Source organism: Schistocerca piceifrons, chromosome 2, assembly GCF_021461385.2.
Source record: "Schistocerca piceifrons isolate TAMUIC-IGC-003096 chromosome 2, iqSchPice1.1, whole genome shotgun sequence".
Classification (NCBI taxonomy): domain Eukaryota; kingdom Metazoa; phylum Arthropoda; class Insecta; order Orthoptera; family Acrididae; genus Schistocerca; species Schistocerca piceifrons.
Window position 1 is genome coordinate 755,215,731 of NC_060139.1, and position 19,576 is coordinate 755,235,306.

A 19,576-nucleotide genomic window follows, 5' to 3' on the forward strand; every position below is an offset into this window, starting at 1 on the left:
TGCAGCAACTCCCTTCAAACAGGAACTTTCTGATTGCCCTTTATGTATTGAATATAAATTGCATGCAACAGAACTGGGACAAGTCAATTCACTGAACCACCCAAGACTGCTTGGCATTAAGTGGTGAAGGAGAGTGGAGGACTGGCTAGTTGTCACTTAATTTAAATTCTGACTTTATGCATTGCTTTTCTGCCATTCCGTGCTACTACATAATTTTTTTCATCATAAGTGATTAATGGTGACACCACTACGTATTAACTTAGTAATAAGAATTCATGTGAGAAAACTGTACAATGACAAAGGGGACAAAACACATGGTGAATACTTGCCTTCATGAGGTGAAATTATGAGTACTGCCTGTAAACATGTTTAAAAGTAGAAAAATAGCTGTTCCAACTTTTGTAGAAGGAAAAGAAAGAGGGTAGATTTGCGAAGGTTGGGAAAGAGGGACAGGTCAGTCAGACCTAAAGTGGGTCCCTCCAGACCTGGGGTCTGGATGTGCCAGAGCAGTAGTGTCTATGACACAGCGTTTCACACCAGGGCACAAGGCGTGGAATGCATTGACATAGTTGCTTTGACAGTTTCTTTTGAAATGTAATGATGAAAACAGTAGTGATGTGAAAATGCCAGTTCTTAACCTTTTCTTCATAACACTACCATAATCAGTATCTCAAGGTTGCTTTAATTGAAACAAAATAAATGAGTTCTCAGTTGGCCATTTAGTCCTCGTTTTACTTTTCAATTGTTGTTATTTAGCCAGTGCCAACTGTGATGTATAGCAGAAAGTCCATAGTTTTCTTGTTGCAATCTCTCTTCTCCAACCTTGAGAGCACAGTGTCGTGTATACTGTATATCACAAACTGTTCAGTAGTGCTGGCTTAGGAGACTTTCAATTGAGAAGTAGAACTGGAAAACGTTCTGTGTGCAGTTTTCTTTTTTTCAAAAATGTGTTTTCAAGACACTGTTGCATACCCATAGACCTGTTACAAGTGTCAAATCATGGAGAACATGTTTCAAGCATTCATTATTGAAAGGTGCATGGTCTTTGTGCCAGGTAGTGCATCCCGCATGAGTTCAAAGTCTCATGTGTCAAAGTTCTTGTTTCGCAAGTCTTGCAAACGATGGTTGCATCGGGTACAGCTATGAACCTATTTGATGTAATGGGAATGCCTACTTTGCCATGTTGATCAGTTTCAAAACAAAGATCTATTGACAGTGTTTCCATTTGTTTGTCAACAGCACAGAGAGTTTTCCACTAAACTTGGCAACATTTTGTTATTGCCTTGTAAAAGAAATAAGATACAGTTTTTGTGGACTACGGTTCTACTAGGTAAAATATTACTGCATTATTTCTGTACTTATATTGTCTTAAATAAAATGTGGTGCCTCTGTATTAATGGCACCTGGAACAGCAACTTTTGTATTGGGAAACATATTTGAACCATAAATTTCCAGGTGTGGCACTTAAGAACATTCCTAAATATCTAGTTTATTTGCTAATTTGTCTCATTTTTTGTAGCGATGGGGTGGTTAGCATAATTCTGCAGTATCAGAACTCCTTCCCAATTTTTTTGATACAAATAAGTTATGTACAATGAGAAATAGGTTGGTTTTGGATTCTCTTTCTTGGCGAGTGTGAGATTTGACATTTCCACTCTTCAATTGTTAGTTGATTGTTTTAATAGCACCACAGTCAAGCCTGCAAAGTCATCATGGGTAACAATACTTGGTTTTGTAAATACAGACCTACTGCAAAATGACGAAATGCAGAATTTCACATGAAGGGTCAATGCTTTTGACGACTCAGCCGACATTCGAGCCAATGTACACTGCAAGTTCAACAGCATCACAAAGACAAAGTTTTCTGACAGTTTCATATTGTATATGAACATTGTATTGTACTTAAGTTCTGGGCTGGGGGGGGGGGGGGGTCGGCTGTGCAAACCACCTGAATCATTAAAACCACCATTTTAACTTTCTTTTTTTTATTTTTTTTATTAATCCAGCCTCAAAACTATTTGGACTGACAGAGTAATCTGCACTTAATCTTATGTCTGATTTCAAGTTCCTAATTACAGTTTCTTGTTGCAGCCAAACTACATGCATTATTGAATAATAGTGGGCCACCTCAGCAGCCTCCTCTGTCAAAACCGTCCTTGCCTTGGGAGGTCAATGATGAATCTCTGTCTGAAGAGTCCAGGTGAATCTGTTGTTTTTTCTCAACTAGTGCTTTACTTTAAAACAGTTTTTATATATATATATATATATATATATATATATATATATATATATATAGACACACACACAAAGATGAGGTGACTTACCGAACGAAAGCGCTGGCAGGTCGATAGACACACAAACATACACACAAAATTCAAGCTTTCGCAACACACACACATATCCATCCACTGTATGTGTGGATGGATATGTGTGTGTGTGCGCGAGTGTATACCTGTCCTTTTTTCCCCCCTAAGGTAAGTCTTTCCGATCCCGGGATTGGAATGACTCCTTACCCTCTCCCTTAAAACCCACTTCCTTTCGTCTTTCCCTCTCCTTCCCTCTTTCCTGATGAGGCAACAGTTTGTTGCGAAAGCTTGAATTTTGTGTGTATGTTTGTGTTTGTTTGTGTGTCTATCGATCTGCCAGCGCTTTCGTTCGGTAAGTCACCTCATCTTTGTTTTTATATATATAATTTTTCCCACGTGGAATGTTTCCTTCTATCTATATATATATATATATATATATAATGTGTGCATAAATGGAAGAGTTGACTTATAGTTAATGCCCCTTTACATTAAACATCATGTATGAGCAGTAGCAGTGTGAAACAAGCTTAACATGTGTGGTGGTTCTACTATAGATAGCTTGAGGTGTGGTGTTACAGTAAGTGGTTGTTTTATTATTGACACAAAAATTGAGCTATGAGAGGAGAAAGTCCTGAGTTTAAAGTAGCATGCAGTCATTTAAGCTTTGTCAGTAGTATATTACACCATTGTGGTAATAACTATGTTAATGTTAGCAATAGGCAGTTGTGGGTCCCAAGATGTGAAGATTGTGGAGTTGTGACATTAACATTCTTGGGTGTCACTATGATCGCAGTCGTCAGACTACACTAGCATCACAGAAAGAACATTTCTTATGAAGAATATTCAGTTATCTGCTTACATCATTAAAAAATTAAGATATTTATTTAATGACATAATAAGCAACCAGTATGTTAAATTTTCTTGTAGATTCCCATTGAGTTTTGTAGGCTCATCATCTAAACACCTGCTCATTTATTGTGAAATGCTCTATTGCTGCAGAGAAATTAAAGTTTTTCGTTATTTGCTTTACACTTCAGTTACATATTTCACCCATCTTTTCATGTGTACAGTTCGGTTACTAGCATTTTTTTTATTTTTATTATTATTTTTTTTTTTTAATATCCATTGTACAAATGCTGCAGGCACAGAAAATTTTGTTCATTGGCTTCACTATTAAGTTCTTCTTTTTCCAGGAGGTCAACACCAGTGGCGCCAGTTACATTGCAGCCTCCTCCAGCACATCAGCAGGCTACTAGAGTACTATCAATTCCATTTGATCTGAAGTGCCATCCCAGTTCCAAAAACACAGGAACCACAGTGATACCAGGCACTTCAAGTACGCTAACACCAATAGATTTGTCGTCGGGTGTTACAAAACAGGTCCCAGCTGACAATACATCCAATAATGAGATACTTAATGAAGTGCAGGATTTCTCAATGCCTTCAAAGAATAAACAGAAGAGCAAGTTGGATGATATGTTAGGGAAATTAATGAAGAAAAATAACTGTGTAAGTTAAAAAGTTTTGAACTGTGTATGAAAGTAGGGTGTTGAAGTACATTGCGTAACCCTTAGCAATTTTAGTCATGAAAGGTTACTAAGATACATTATGGTCCTATATCTCGATCAAAATAACAAAGTAATTCACGTTGGTCTGCTCACGCAATGTGACTGCAGCAGCAACAGCAGTTCATTCTGTTCTGGATATATTCATTGACACGCAGTGAAGTGTAGTACTGGGTTTCTTTCATAGGTCGGTAACAGTCTTACAAATTTTCTGCACACTTCCACAGCTAGTTCATGACATTATGTGACATTAGTGGGTGCAAGCATCATCTGCAACTCACTGTGGTAACTGGCACCAGAGGTAGCAGAGGCAATGTGACAGTTGTGAACAGAACAGAAAGCATTAGCAAGACCATTTTCTGATTGGTTGTTGCTGTATTAGCTGTTTGTTAAACAACTAGCCCTCATCACTTTGTTAATTTGATAGAGATATAAGATGGAACAGTGTGGCCAATAATGGTTTGCAGACTGAGGACTGACACCTTAATGACAACTGTTTCCTGTTGACACTTCATTTCCTGTTAGAATATTATGATATCAAATGAGACACTATGAAATGGTTCATGTATATCTCTGTAATTTACCAAAAATGATGAGATTTACACAGTTAAATGCCTTTGACTGAACACTTGTTATAATTGTAAGCTGTAATTTATTGCCTAATAACTTAGGTACGTATTCACTTTACCTATAAGTAGCCTTTTTAATAAGGGACCTGCATTTAAAAATCCAAACTATAAATTTGACAATTAATTATTTATTGTCAGGTGATTAAGAAGTAACCTTCTGTAAAAAAGTTTGAGAAACACAGCAAGAGCGAAAATGGATAGAAGTTGATAATTGTTATCCTCTCTTCTACAGTGGTTATTATTAAAGTTGTTTCATCCAATTAGGAAATGTTTTTGTGATAAATGAATGAGTGTCCGAGTAACTTAAGGTGTTACTAATCTTGGAAGAATTTTCTGATATTTATTATAACTGCTAGAATTTTTGTTTGTTGTTTAAAGATATATTAAAATTTTATGGTTCTTCTGTAGTGATGGGGGTTCATATTTGTATTACTGAAGTACAACGAGGGGATATCCTTGTGCATTCCAGGGCAACATTTACTGATCGTTACAAACCTGTCATATCAGTAACAGATACGAATTGCTCATTAAATATCTTGCCATACTTGCATACATCCATTAGCAGTGAACTGTTTAATATTAAAGATTTCTGGTTTTGCAGCTGACTCCTTCTTTTCTGTCTAATTTGTATGGTTTTTATTTTGGTGCCTGATGTTGCTACAACCTCATAATCCATTTGCATCCGTGTCTGGATTACTTTAGTTGCTATTCTGCAGTATGCCTTGTAAAGAACTGCAGTTTCAACATTAAAGCTGTTCGTTCCTGACAGATACAGTTTCCTTTTAGGCCTGCAAGAGACGATTTTTTCTCAAAGAATCATATGTCCTTGAACTCTGATTTTGAGATGTGGCAAGCCATTGACTGTTGGTGTGGTGCAATGATTTTGTTCATTGAAGATACTGTGGATGTTTTTGAGCTCTGGTCTACCCTAGTTGGAAAAGTCCTCCTGAAACCCTGTTCACCAAATGCTGGTGCCTGCACTGAGAGAAGGTGTTCTGGCCAATATGAAGTACATATCATCTGACTTACCAAAAAATATTTGATGGAAAAAATTTGATTTTTGCACATCTTACAGTCTGATATATTTGATCGATAAAAAAAAAAGTAATTTATTTTCGTGATCTGTCAGACTGGCATCAAATTAAGTAAAATATAGCTTGAAATATTAAAGAGTTTGCAGTGGTAAAAACACATAGTGTAAACCTTGCATTATGGTTCATTTTAAGCTCATAAATTGCGGTCAGTGAAATGTAGATATATCTCAATTTTAATTAAAACTGATAGCAGAAGGAGATCTCATTTCTTTCTCAAGGTATTGGGTGTTATATACAAAGCATGGGAAAGTGTTAAGTAAACCAATAGAGGTTCAGTATGATTCATGAATAGGGTAAAATTTCCAGCAATAGCTGTCTATACAGTTTTTACTATGAAATTGCACTTACCTCATATGTATCCAGAATGTAGAACAATTCTTGTAAGTGACATAGTGCTAGATTCCAGCCCTGTTTGTGTGCCTGTGGTTGACTAAAGCCTGTATGATACAGTAAGTTGTTTCCTTTGCTCACAAATTATTTACATCCTACATCGACTTTTTGTAAATAAATCTAAACATCATAAAATCCATGAAATAGGTTTCTCAGGCACACCAAAATATTTCAGCATGAAGGCCAAATTCACCCATTGCTTTGTTCTTTGTGGTATTGACCATTGAGCACAAACATTTCTTCGTGTCGATATTTCACCAACGTGTATGGCTAGCAGTTACGATATTTTCCTGTCACTAATATGAAATATTTAAAATTGGTAATCATGCACACTGCCAAAGCAATGGGAAGAATAAATTTAAGTTGATAGCATAAAATATATTAGAGAATCAAGTGCTAGGTAAAGTCTGCAAATGATATCCTGCAAAAACATGAATAGTTTTAACAATCTGTGATGTTCGTACTTCAAAGTATTGAGAGAGAGTAGGACAGGATTAGGCTACCTTTACCTTTTGAGCTGCTTTGTTTGGTTACATGGATCCTTGAAGAGAAGGCACTGAACTATTCAATTTCCAGAACTTTATTATTACAGCACAAAAGCAGGCATCCTAGGAATGTGTACATTGGCATCCTGAGCAATTTGTAATAATATTTACTGTTACCAAAATAACTAAAAATTCTTATAACGCATACAGTGGTAGTACATGTGTACAGTTTGTCTAGGAAACAATCCTTTTAAGTAACAGTAATAGTTTCAGAACAGGGCTGGTGGAACTAAGTAAATGACTCAAAGTAGGCACTATACTACTTAGATCAGCAAGCTTTAAACAGTGGTATACTATGCGCAATGAATTAAATTTGGCAGCACACAATTTTGCACTTACAGATAACATTGTACCAACCCATATAATTTAGCAAACAATAGACATTTTTTAAAAATTTGCCATTAATCAATGACGTAGCTCGCCACATCTGTTCAGACCCAGTAGTTAGTAAACACAAGTAGCATGTTGTACTAAGAAAATACAAATAGGTACACTAGCTAGGAACACTAAACTAACAATTGAAAGTCAGTTAAGAGCACGTGCTCACATTAATTAACAAATTTAAAAGGCAGTTTTAGAGCCATAATTTTAAATCAATAAAATTATGGACCTAGTCTGTTGAAATTAAATAGGGAGGTTTAATAAGAAACAACCACCAGATTAGGTGCTACTAAAAGAAAGCATCATGCTTTCCAACTAAGGATCCTAGCCAGCCAACATTGGCAAATAGAAACCTGAAAACTTTAAACTTGGTAAGGTCAGATCTATAGAATAGCAGATAAAGTCCTTGGCAACTAATTAAGGGCACTCCGGCAGTTAACACTAGTCCAGTTTAGTAGTAGCAAACTATGTAGTAGCTATTCAAGCTAAGGCTAATAGCCGATGTAGATTAACAATTGAAAATAACTCCTTAAAACAGTAACCTAAATTAACCGATTCTAAAGGCAATTTTTAAAGAGTAACAGCTAACCAAGATAGTGGTACACGTAGGCCTTTACCAATAGTTGGACAATGAACTGTAGCCAATATTGTGGTAGCAAAATTTTTAAACAGTTTGAGCAATGGCTTTGGCCCACAAAATTAACAAATTTAAATAACATTTATTTCTTTTTAGAACATTGGTAATATATTAGTTAGTGAAGGACTTAGTACTGAATAATTAGTCAGACAATCTTGGCAACAAACAACCAGAAATAATGACAAAATCTCTTGTAATGAACCAATAGTTTCTAGTAAATAAACATTGCAATAAAAATATTCTTCGCGTGCCGAGGATTCTTTGACAGTAAGCATCGTCTTATTACTACAAATGCACACTACTCACAGTTAACTGCACCCTCAGCAGCCATACCAAGTGGTGGAAATAATGAATGGCTATTAGATAAACATTGTGCCATCGGCTGAGCAATGAGAGGCATGAGTGCATGTCAACAATAATATGATATGCCAGCCACTAATGGGCCAGCACACTTGCATACAAAAACAGATCTTACACAGCACCTTGACCCACAGGTTTCTTAAAGCATGAAATGTTAAATAAAAAACTCTCCTCATGGTCATTTCCCACAACTGGCTGTGGCCACTTTCACCCAAATGGCCGACTTCATGCTGTCGCTAGCCTTGGCGCAGTGCAAAAGGGACTAGGTACAAACACCACCTGAAAAAATAGCTCAGGACAGACATGTACAAAGAACTTGATTCCAAATAGAGCACCATCTGTGGGCTCCTCCTCTTTTGTCCACATCCTCAAGCCGAGGGCCTGCCGACTTGCACTGCCTAAATTCTTTACCCTTGCACAGTGCACGCTCCCTCTAAGTCCCAGCCACACAGCACTCTCTCTGATAAATGGGCACCAGAGCGGAGTCAATACATGCATATCAAGTATGACTGAATGTGCATTTAAACTATTTTTTAAATACAATAAGTGTATAGGCAGTGCCATAATGCATGCAAGAAATATAATACTCACTATTCGTGTTGTTCTCCTACCACTGCCTCTGCAAAGAGCATTTTCCTGATGCTTTCATACTTGTAATTTTATTTAGAAATTAGTAAATTACTTTGAAAAATAATATGTGTAAATGCAGAAATGAAATAATTTGTTCTACAAGGCACTAATAAAAAATATTTGTAATACCAGCCTCAAGATGATGCCTGACCTTGCTGTCTGTGACATGATGTTACTTCTTCATCAACGGTAGTCAAACGTACTGGGTCACAGCACTATATTTCCAAAAGAAGGGATAAGATGGAACTTCAACAAGAACTCACTGGGAAACATAGTCCAACCCCCCCCCCCCCCCCTCCTTACACACACACACACACACACACACACACACACACACACACACACACACTGACTAAAGTAAATTTGTTCTTGAGTGAAGTATAATTCAGTATCACATTATGTCTCATTTCTTTAGTCTTGCAATTTTTTTATACTGTCCATATTCTCATTCTATGAAATATTCTGATTTATGTTCCTTTCTGTTTGTACTGGGAAATAATTATTTCATTATGTTTACGTTTCCCATGTTTTGCAAAGTATTATTATTTTGCACTTTTTTAGTATGTCTCTATCATATCATTTTCAAATGTATTATGAATTCTTCTTTTCAGCCTGCTGAGGAACCAATCGTTGGAAAGGAGAAAAAACGGCGTAAGCTAGATGAAATTGTACTGGGTTTATCTGCTGCAAAGGAACAGAAGTCACTGTTCTCAGACATTAAGAAAACAAATCAATGCATGACATCAATTAGTCCTAGTGTCACAGTTACCCCAGCATCAATAAATTCATCAGTTTCTGCAACATCTGGATCAGCATCTACAAAGCCATTCACGATTACTGTAACATCTGTGCCTTCGCCTGCGCCGTCAAGTTCTTGTCGCAGTTCGCTAAGTGCTCTCCCCCCATTGCCTACACCAAAGGAAAGTTTTTCGTCATTTCTTGCTCATGCAGAGCAGCAGAATCTCTTACTGAAGAAACAGCAGTCATCACAGTCCCAGTCTCTACTGCAACACCAGCAGCAGCAGATTCAGCAGCAGCAGCAGCAGCAGCAGCAACAACAACAACAACAACAGCAGCAGCAGCAGCATCAACAACAGCAGCAGCAGCAGCATCAACAACAGCAGCAACAACAACAACAACAACAGCAGCAACATCAGCAACAACAGCAGCAGCAACAACATCAGCAACAACATCAGCAGCAACCATCACAGTTACCAACACAATCACCAGCATCAATGTCACATGTCAATCAGCAAAGAAAAACATATGAATCAATGATAGCTGATCTTAGCAAAATGGCTGACTTTTCTTCAAAGATCAGTTCATATTCTCATGAAGCAAAGGTTTGTATTTTCAACATTTATTTTTTGTGTATTCTTTATATATTAATGTAATGCGATAGAACTTAAAATGTTAAGACTGGAGGTCCTTTGTTCATTACTAAAGAGTACCTAGTGTACTGCAGTGTAGTGTTTCCAGCAGGCACTACCCAAGGGCAGATATTAATGCACACACAGGGTATTCAGAAATTTCCATTACATAATTTTTGAGTAGGAATCCTTCTCTGGAAATATCATGTGACAACACCTCAGAGTTACAGGCACTGTAGGTATACAGGGTGATTCCTTCATGGTGTTACAAACTTTCAAGAGTGATGGAGACAGTTTATGTATTGATTTGAGGTAAACATCACTGGTTCAGCAACAAAAGAATCAAAAGTTACAATTGGAAATCATTCTGATACCTCTGACAGTGGAATACATGTTCTGAACTGTTGTTGTTTAGGATGTAGAGTATGCAACTTTCAGAGATTGTAGTATAGACTAAAACAATAAAAAAGTCTAGTTAATTTGGGCTCTAAAATGCATGTCTAAGGCGCTGTGAACACCTAGTCACCTTCGCTAGTGTGAAACACATCTCCCATGTTGAATACTCTCAGCTCTTAAGGTACACATTTTAAAGCCCATGTTTACTCAACATTTTTGGACCATACTGCCACCTCTGAAAGTTGCGTAGCCTACAGTCATAGCAACAGCGGTACCTGACATGTATTCAACTGTCAGAGGCATCATAACGGTTTTCGCTTATAACTTTTGTCTTGGTTGTTTCTACACAGGGTCCTCAACCTTAGTGTGATATATTTATCATTCTACACGATCCTTAAAAGTTTGTAACATTTCCACAGAATCACCTTGTATATACATACATTTGCAGGCGACAACACCTATAACATGAACACTCTATAGTATTGTTGGATGATGTTTCTGGACATGGGTTCCTATTCAAAATATTATGTAGGCACTCCCCTCTTAAAGTCCTAGAAGCTGTAACAGGAATTTCTTAGCAACCTGTTTCCTTAGCAGTCCATACTAATGATTATTTTAAATTATGCTTGGAGCCTTTATCATTGGCTTTCAGCATTTATGTAGTTTTCAGCACCAGTATTTCTGTAGTTGAGTACAACAAAGGAATAACTTAGTAATGGAACCACAGCAGAAAACAAATCATCATAGTGTCACAGTTCCCTCAATATTAATGACTGTAACCATGTTCTTTAAGTTAGGATGGTCCTCAGATCCTCTGAACATTGAATGTAAATTACTCAATAACCTCTTTGTGCATTTGAGTGTTATTAATTTGTACTGTCTGGTTAATTCTGAAATTAATGTGTGTTTCACCTGCCAACATCATATTTGCAGATAACACTATCTTCTAGTTAGTACAAGACCTTTTGCACCACACTTTTAATGATACTGACCAATGTGGCAATCTGATACCAAACTCCGCTCCCTTTTGGTTACAATTACAACAAATGATCAATTATTTCATTGTTTGCTCCATACAGCTTGAGATAATCCACTTAAGACAGGTGACTTATAATGTAAATGAAGTTTTCTATTCTCAGATTTAATTACATACCCCATATTGGTGAATTAAGTAGGTTTAACAGTGGCTTTATACATAATATGAACACTAAAAGACTAAGTGAATTACCTTGAAAGATATCTCTCTTGGTAGAAATCTCTGAAGTACCCGAGTGCAACAAGAGGTAAGTTTCTTCAAAGATTAATTCATACATTCAAGAATGAAATGAATATGACATCCTCTTGTGGAGCTGATCACAAATATCATGTAATAATACCAGTGCTTTCTTTCAATTCTGCTTGTCTTACATCAGGAAGAGCCACTACTTCTGGGTTCACAAAACTCTGTTCATATTATCCTGTGGAGCGAATTGCAATAGCTCCACAGTACGCTAAAAGGTGCAGATCCACAAAGCCGTTGTTCATCCCAAGTAAGTAGGGATTACCTCTCAGTTCATTGTAATTCAGCATTTGAGCCTACCTTTTGGATGTATGGTGATATTAATGGCCGTATTCCTGCATCTGATCAAATTGTCATTACTTTCACCCTGAGATTCAGGATTTATTATCGAGGTTGACTATTCTGGATCCACAGTCTTTTGTTTAAGGAAAGCCAGGTATGGGTCTCAACTGCACTTTATGGTGTTGAGCAAGGAAAAGCTGACACTTACAGTTAGTCAGTATTGCACATAACTTACTCAAGTTGATGCATCTTCTCAGTGAAAGATATTAATCCCTTCTTCCTTGAGCTCTCAATACTACTTATTACTTAATAATAATTATTGTTGTCGTTGTTGTTGTTGTTCCATGCAAAACATTCAGGACTACTTGTTCTTCCTGTTCTACTTCATTCATTCACTAAAGGCTCTCTTGCGTTCTTCAGCCCACTTTGGCTTTTGGGCTTTAGGTGCTGTTTTCTCTGACATCACTTCCCACTTGTACGCCTTGTGTCCATGACATCCGTTGTATCTACCTGAGCTCTTTCTAGATCAATTTTTACTTGTCATCCAGGGTGTAGTGGTCTTAAGTCCCTGTATGTACCTAAGGATTCTGTTGGAGAGTCTGGTCTGTGGGAGTCTGCTGATGTGTCCATAAAATTTTAGTCACCTCTTTCTAATATCCGCTGCAATGTCGGAGATCTTCCCTGTGATTTTCCTGGAGTGAAACCTATATCCATTGTCCACGATTTTCGATCCAATAATTTTCCTAATGATTTTTCTTTCCTGTGTGAGAATGTTCTCGAGGTCGGCCTTTGTTTGTAACATGAGTGTCTCACTGGCGTATAGCACCTCACAGGTTTGATTACAGTGTTGTGATGAATTTTGGTGCATGTGGACAGACATTTCTTCTTGCAAATACCCCGTGTTTTGTATAATGCTCTCTTCATTTTCAATAAGCAAGTGTTCTGGGCAGTTTTCTCCTTTATTATCGGTTCGAGCACTTCACCTAGGTACTTGGTGTGTGACCCTGTTGTTCCCCCCTGCGGGCCCAGGGTGTTCCTGCCTGTCGTTAGAGGTGACTAAAATGAGTCTCTCACCTTTCGTCCTTTATGTGATGGCCCCTCGTAGGGTTTGGCCTCCATTTTTCAAAATTTTCTCGAAGAGCGAGCCAACAGATCTCTCCAGACCCTCACACACAATGGACATAACCTGTTCAGGAAATAAGTTGGTGGCAGCAGGTGACCCTGAGATGTAGCCTACCTATTTGAGTGTTTCATGCCTTCCCAGTCCCACAATCACATCATTCTTCAGTGGAATTGTGGCAGTTTTTTCCACCGCTGGCCGAGCTACGGCAACTGTCAAGCTTTACACCTGCTTCCTGCATGCACTTCTGTTGGCATCATACCTTTTATCCGGAACATATCGATTCTTAGGCCGCTCTCTGCTGCCTGAGCGACACCAACTGGGGCGCTGATTGCTCTACGCTGCTTTAGCTCTACAGAGCCCTTGTTCAATCCCGCCTTGACTGTGGTAGTCTGGTTTACAGTTCAGCGGCGCTCTCAGCATGCGTTTCCTCGACCCAGTGCACCACTGTGGCATTCGCCTAACGACGGGAGCTTTTAGAATGAGTCCGGTGACCAGTGTCCTGGTGGAGGCCGGAGTCCCTCCATTGCGAATCTGACATACGCAGCTGCTTGCCAGTTTTGTTGCACACATTTTTAGTTCTCCTGTGCATCCATATTACCGTCTCCTTTTCTCACTCGCAGCAGTTCACCTTCCACATCGGCAGCCCAGGTCAGGTCTCACGATTGCAGTCAGTGTGCAATCCCTTCTCTCCGAACTGGAGTCCTTCCCTTTACCACCTCTACTTGAGGTCCATTCACTTCACCTCCCTGGTGTACACCTCAGCCGAAGCTTCGTCTGGACCTTTCGCGTGGCCCTAAGGACTCCGTTAACCCCGCTGCTCTCCGCTGTCACTTCCTCTCTATTCTTGACGTGTTCCGGGGCTCTGAAGTTGTTTACACTGACGGCTTGATGGCTGACGGTAATGTTGGCTTCGCCTATGTCCACAGAGGCCATATTGAACAGCATTCCTTGCCTGCTGGCTGCAGTGTATTCACTGCAGAGCTTGTGGCCATATCTCGTGCACTTCAGTATGTCCGTTCCTGTTCTGGTGAGTCATTTCTTCTCTGTTCTGACTCCTTGAGCAGCTTACAAGCTATCGACCAGTGCTACCCTCACCATCCTTTGGTAGTGAACATCCAGGAGTCCATCTCTGCCTTGGAATGGTCCAGTCGTTCAGTGTGTTTGTTTGGACCCCAGGACAAGTCAGAATCCCAAGTAATGAACTTGCTGACAGGCCGGCAAAACAGGCTATGCAGAAACCGCTCCTGGAGATTCGCATCTCTGAAACTGGTCTGTGTTTTGTCGTACGCCGCAAGGTTTTTCGCCTTTGTGAGGCGGAGTGGCATAACAGTATGCACAACAAACTGTATGCCATTAAGGAGACTGCCAGTGTGTGGAAGTCTTCCCTGCGGGCTTCTCGTAGGGAATCAGTTGTCCTTTGGCGATTGTGCATTGGCTGTGTGTGTCTCACTCATGGTTACTTCCTCCATCGTGAGAGGACCCACCTCAATGTCACTGTAGCTCCCAAATGACAGTCATCTACTTATTGCTGGACTGTCCACATCTAGCCGCTCTGCAGCAGACTTTTAATCTTCCCAGCACCCTACTTTCAGTGTTGGGCGACAATGCCTCAACAGCAGCTTTAGTTCTACGTTTTATTCGTGAGATTGGTTTTATCATTTGATCTGAGTTTTAGTGCATGTCCTTTGTCCCTCTGTGTCCTCCACCCTACTACTTGTAAGGTGGAGGTTTTAATGTGTTGCATAGTGGCTGGCTTCTCCATTTTTATTCTCATGGTTAGCAGCCATGGTAATCTGCTTTCTTGTTTATAATCTCTTCTCCCCATTTCTTCTGTCTATCTATGGTTTTCTTGCCCTGTTTTGTCCATTGTAGTGTTTGTTGTCCTTCTGTCATTCATCTGGTTCTTCATTTCTCCTTTATTGTGTGTACATCTTCTTTTTTTCTCTTGGGTAATAGTTCTGCTGGGAACTGACCTTGCAGTTTGGTCCCTTACCCCACCCCCCACCCCCCTCCCTAAACCAACGAACCCTGTTGATCTTTTCATACTTTGTGTTCAAATTTTGTATGTTTAATTTTGTGCAGAACAACTCAATTTTCTGGAAGGAAGTTTGTAGCCTTACTTTTTCTGGACACTCTTTGAGTACTTCTGTCTGTCTGATTGCTGTGGATTTGTTATCTGTGAGTAGTGCCAGATCATCTGCGAAGGCTAGACAGCCGACCTCCAACTTGTCCTTGGCTCGTCCAAGTCGCGCTGGCTTCCAATGGCCTTGTATATGCAGCTCTTTCTGCCATTCCTTGATGACCTTATCGAGCAATAGGTTGAAGAGGAGTGGTGAGAGTCCGTCACCTTGGCAAACGCCTGTCTTGACCTCAAAGGTTTCGGAGATTTCCCCCTTGAACTTCACCTTAGATGCCGTGTCTGTCTGATCAGTCACAGTGTCCTGCCGTCCAAATCTTGTTCATGTAGAATGTTGTGTCCAAATCTTGTTCATGTAGAATGTTGTGTCCAAATCTTGTTCATGTAGAATGTTGTGTCCAAATCTTGTTCATGTAGAATGTTGCGTCCAAATCTTGTTCATGTAGAATGTTGCGTCCAAATCTTGTTCATGTAGAATGTTGCGTCCAAATCTTGTTCATGTAGAATGTTGCGTCCAAATCTTGTTCATGTAGAATGTTGCGTCCAAATCTTGTTCATGTAGAATGTTGCGTCCAAATCTTGTTCATGTAGAATGTTGAACAATGAATGGCTGTCAATAGTCGTATACCTTCTTGAAGTCAATGAAGGTGCGTATGACTGGACTGTTCCTGAGGGCTTTGATTTTCAGGGTAGTCTGCAGATTGAAGATTCGTTCTACACAGGAGCGATCAGTGCAGAAGCCCACCTGGTACTTGCCGATCTTATGTTCCGGTTGGTTCCGTGTTCTTTGGAGTAGGCATGCTGAGAATACCTGGTATGTGACTTGTATTAGTGTGATGCCCCTGCAATTGTTCACATCTCTGGGGTCACCCTTTTTGTGCAGAGTGTAGATCAGTACACATTTCCAGCTGTCTGGCAACTTTTCTGATGTCCATATGTCTGTGATGATCAGAGTTCTCTGAGTGAGTTTGTCCAAGGTTTTTCAGCAGCTTGGCCACTATGCAATCTTCACCAGATGTCCTGTTGTTTGAGACTGAGGATGTGCCTGTGGACTTTCTCTTGTATTGTATTGTATTGTGTGTGTGTGTGTGTGTGTGTGTGTGTGTGTGTGTGTGTGTGTGTGTGTGTGTGTGTAAATTTTGCCAGTCATTTGTGTGTTGTTTTTTTCCCAAGCCTCTGTCACTCTAGAGTCAGCGATCTTTTTCGTGTCAAATTTCAGTAGGGGAGTTTTCTTACAGAAAATTATCTTTGGGGGTGAACTTGACTAAGATGCATGTTCGGTAGTGGTCAGAATCCATGTTGGCTCTCCTGCATACCTGTGTGTCATGGATCTCTATCTGTACTGGGTACGAGATTGCCACATGGCTATTATTATTATTGGTATTATTATATTATTATTATTATACAATTTTCTGTGGGTATATTCAGGGTGAGGAGGCAGTCACCTTTGTTCACCCCTTTTACTATTATTACACTATTTTCCAAAGTTTTTCTAAAACTGCCGGAGGAAAATACCATGCCACTCTCTCACCCTTTCTCACTTTGTTACCTTTTTAAATTTTCATCTCCTTTTTCAACCTGTTTTCTGTTTTATGAAGAAAATAAGTTGTTTACATTATCCGGAATGAATTTTTCCCTCTACAGCGGAAAGTGCATTGATATGAAACTTCCTGGCCCATTGAAACTGTGTGGTGGACCAAAACTACTTTTATTTCCAAGTTACTGTATTAGTATTTGTTCATTTAACTTTCTGGAACTCTCCAGTTGTGAAAGTAGTTAAAATCTAAGCAGAGGGGAGTCTAAAATTTGAGATAGATTGTTTCTTTTTTAGTGTTTTCAGGCTTCCATGTGTCTGTAAAAGCAGAATCCTTATTGGATCCCGTTGTTTTCCGCCTGTCTGTCTGGCCAACTGTTAAGAACACGTTTTCTCAGGACCCAGTAGACTTATAAAGCTCAAATTTATTCCACATATTAAGGTCTATGAGTCCCGTGGGGGTGTAAAAATTATAAGCGTCTAAGTCAGTGTGATCAAGAGATATTTTCATTTGTGTCACAATGTTGACACTTGAAAACTCACTCATCAAAGCTATAAGGTGCTTCCCGTTGACCTAGAGTCATGAAATGCAGCCAGAAGCCATGTTTATATTTTACAGAACTGTTATTAGTGTCCAATAACCCTCCATGACAACAGCTTCTATTTTTGTACCAGGTTCTAATATTGCATTAGTAGCCAAACTGCTGCTGAGATACTCTGTTCAATTTTTAAAATAAACTTTTTAAGATGGAAAAGTGCAAATTCTGTAGGATAGACAGAAGGTTTTCAAGCAGTTTTTAACCACCTACTTTCAACAAAACATATGTTTAACTTTGGAATTAAATTTGGATTACATCGACTACACTTAGAACTTTGGGATCAGACACAACCATCAAGATGGGATAACAAGGATAGTTCCACCACAGCTGAATTCATATTCCCAGTGACTGTGTATTAAAAGTACGGAAGTTATTTGTAATGTTTTTAAGATGATCATCCCTGATGGTGTTCATAAACATTTTTCGTTTTCATCTAAGTAAATGAGATACCCAGCAGCTGTTGGACTGGCACTGTATTTCTGGGAACATAATTTAGAAACAGCATGTTCTAAGGTGACCATATTTTGTATACTCAAATTTGGGACATTAACTAATTCCTAGGCCCAAATCCGGGACACAGTAAAAATTTTGCAAAATAGGCTATATTTTTGCTTAAATTGTTTGCTTCAAAAAATATATGTAAAAACAGAAGGTTACGACTTTAAAGTGATATATAAACCATAAAGAATTATAATAAATTTCATGATGTTTTTTTTCTTACCTTTAAATTGATTAAATCTTCTGCAAGAACAAACTCAACAATATAGTCTTCAAAACAATGGCTCCCACAAGTAAACAATAGGTTTCGAAGGGAAAAATCAATCTTGCCAACAAACTTCAATGCCCAAACTACATAATGTAGCGGGGAAAATATTCCCACAGAAAAAATAATTTTTTGATAATGCTTCCTCATTTACGTGGAATGACCCCTGACAATTACTGATAGCAAGGAAGCAGCACATCTCAAACGTTTTGACATGTATTAGGCCTTCTCTTACATTGTCCCATGGAAATGCGGACATAGAGGGAGGATTTTCCATTTTGAAGCAACATGTTAGAAGACAAGGCAGTGATGACCAAAGGATTTTTAAACAGTGCTTTGACAGTGAGAGATGCATTTCAAGGAAAGCCCCATTAACTTTCTGTGCCCATTAACACACAGCTCATTTCATATGGACAGCAAGCACATGCAAAATTACACTGCTTATAAGAAAGAATGTGAATGGAAAAGAAAACTTGATTAGAAGAAAACCAAAGGGCTCTTTAATAGGAGATTCAAAAATGAATAACGGGCCTGTCTCCTCCCCCTCCCTCCACGGGCCTGTCTCCCTCCCCCTCCCTCCACGGCTGTCTCCCTCCCCCCTCCCTCCACGGGCCTGTCTCCCCTCCCCCCCTCCCTCCACGGGCCTGTCTCCCTCCCCCCCCCCTCCCTCCACGGGCCTGTCTCCTCCCCCCCCTCCCTCCACGGGCCTGTCTCCCTCCCCCCCCTCCCTCCACGGGCCTGTCTCCCTCCCCCCCCCCCTCCCTCCACGGGCCTGTCTCCCTCCCCCCCCCTCCCTCCACGGGCCTGTCTCCCTCCCCCCCCTCCCTCCACGGGCCTGTCTCCCTCCCCCCCCCTCCCTCCACGGGCCTGTCTCCCTCCCCCCCTCTCCTCCACGGGCCTGTCTCCCTCCCTCCCCCCTCCCTCCACGGGGCCTGTCTCCCTCCCCTCCCCCCTCCCTCCACGGGCCTGTCTCCTCCCCTCCCCCCTCCCTCCACGGGCCTGTCTCCCTCCCCCCCCTCCCTCCACGGGCCTGTCTCCCTCCCCCCCCTCCCTCCACGGGCCTGCCTCCCCCCCCCCTCCCTCCACGGGCCTGTCTCCCTCCCCCCCTCCCTCCAGGGCCCTGTCTCCTCCCCCCTCCCTCACGGGCCTGTCTCCCTCCCCCCTCCCTCCACGGGCCTGTCTCCTCCCCCCCTCCCTCCACGGGCCTGTCTCCTCCCCCCCTCCCTCCACGGGCCTGTCTCCCTCCCCCCCCTCCCTCCACGGGCCTGTCTCCCTCCCCCCCTCCCTCCACGGGCCTGTCTCCCTCCCCCCCTCCCTCCACGGGCTGTCTCCCTCCCCCCCTCCCTCCACGGGCCTGTCTCCTCCCTCCACGGGCCTGTCTCTCCCTCCACGGGCTGTCTCCCTCCACGGGCCTGTCTCCCTCCACGGGCCTGTCTCCCTCCACGGGCCTGTCTCCTCCACGGGCTGTCTCCCTCCACGGGCCTGTCTCCCTCCACGGGACTGTCTCCCTCCACGGGCCTGTCTCCCTCCACGGGCCTGTCTCCCTCCACGGGCCT

The 19,576-nt window shown here is 40.8% G+C and overlaps 1 protein-coding gene across 1 annotated transcript in view; it reads left to right on the forward strand.

The window, feature by feature from the left end:
- The window catches only part of LOC124774928 (chromodomain-helicase-DNA-binding protein 7), a 326,638-nt gene that overhangs the window by 294,923 nt on the left and 12,139 nt on the right, over window positions 1-19,576 (forward strand). The window contains exons 35-37 of the mRNA XM_047249608.1: window positions 2,092-2,200; window positions 3,500-3,815; window positions 9,149-9,880. Coding sequence (XP_047105564.1) covers window positions 2,092-2,200; window positions 3,500-3,815; window positions 9,149-9,880 — 1,157 coding nt within the window. The remainder of the gene's footprint in view (window positions 1-2,091; window positions 2,201-3,499; window positions 3,816-9,148; window positions 9,881-19,576) is intronic.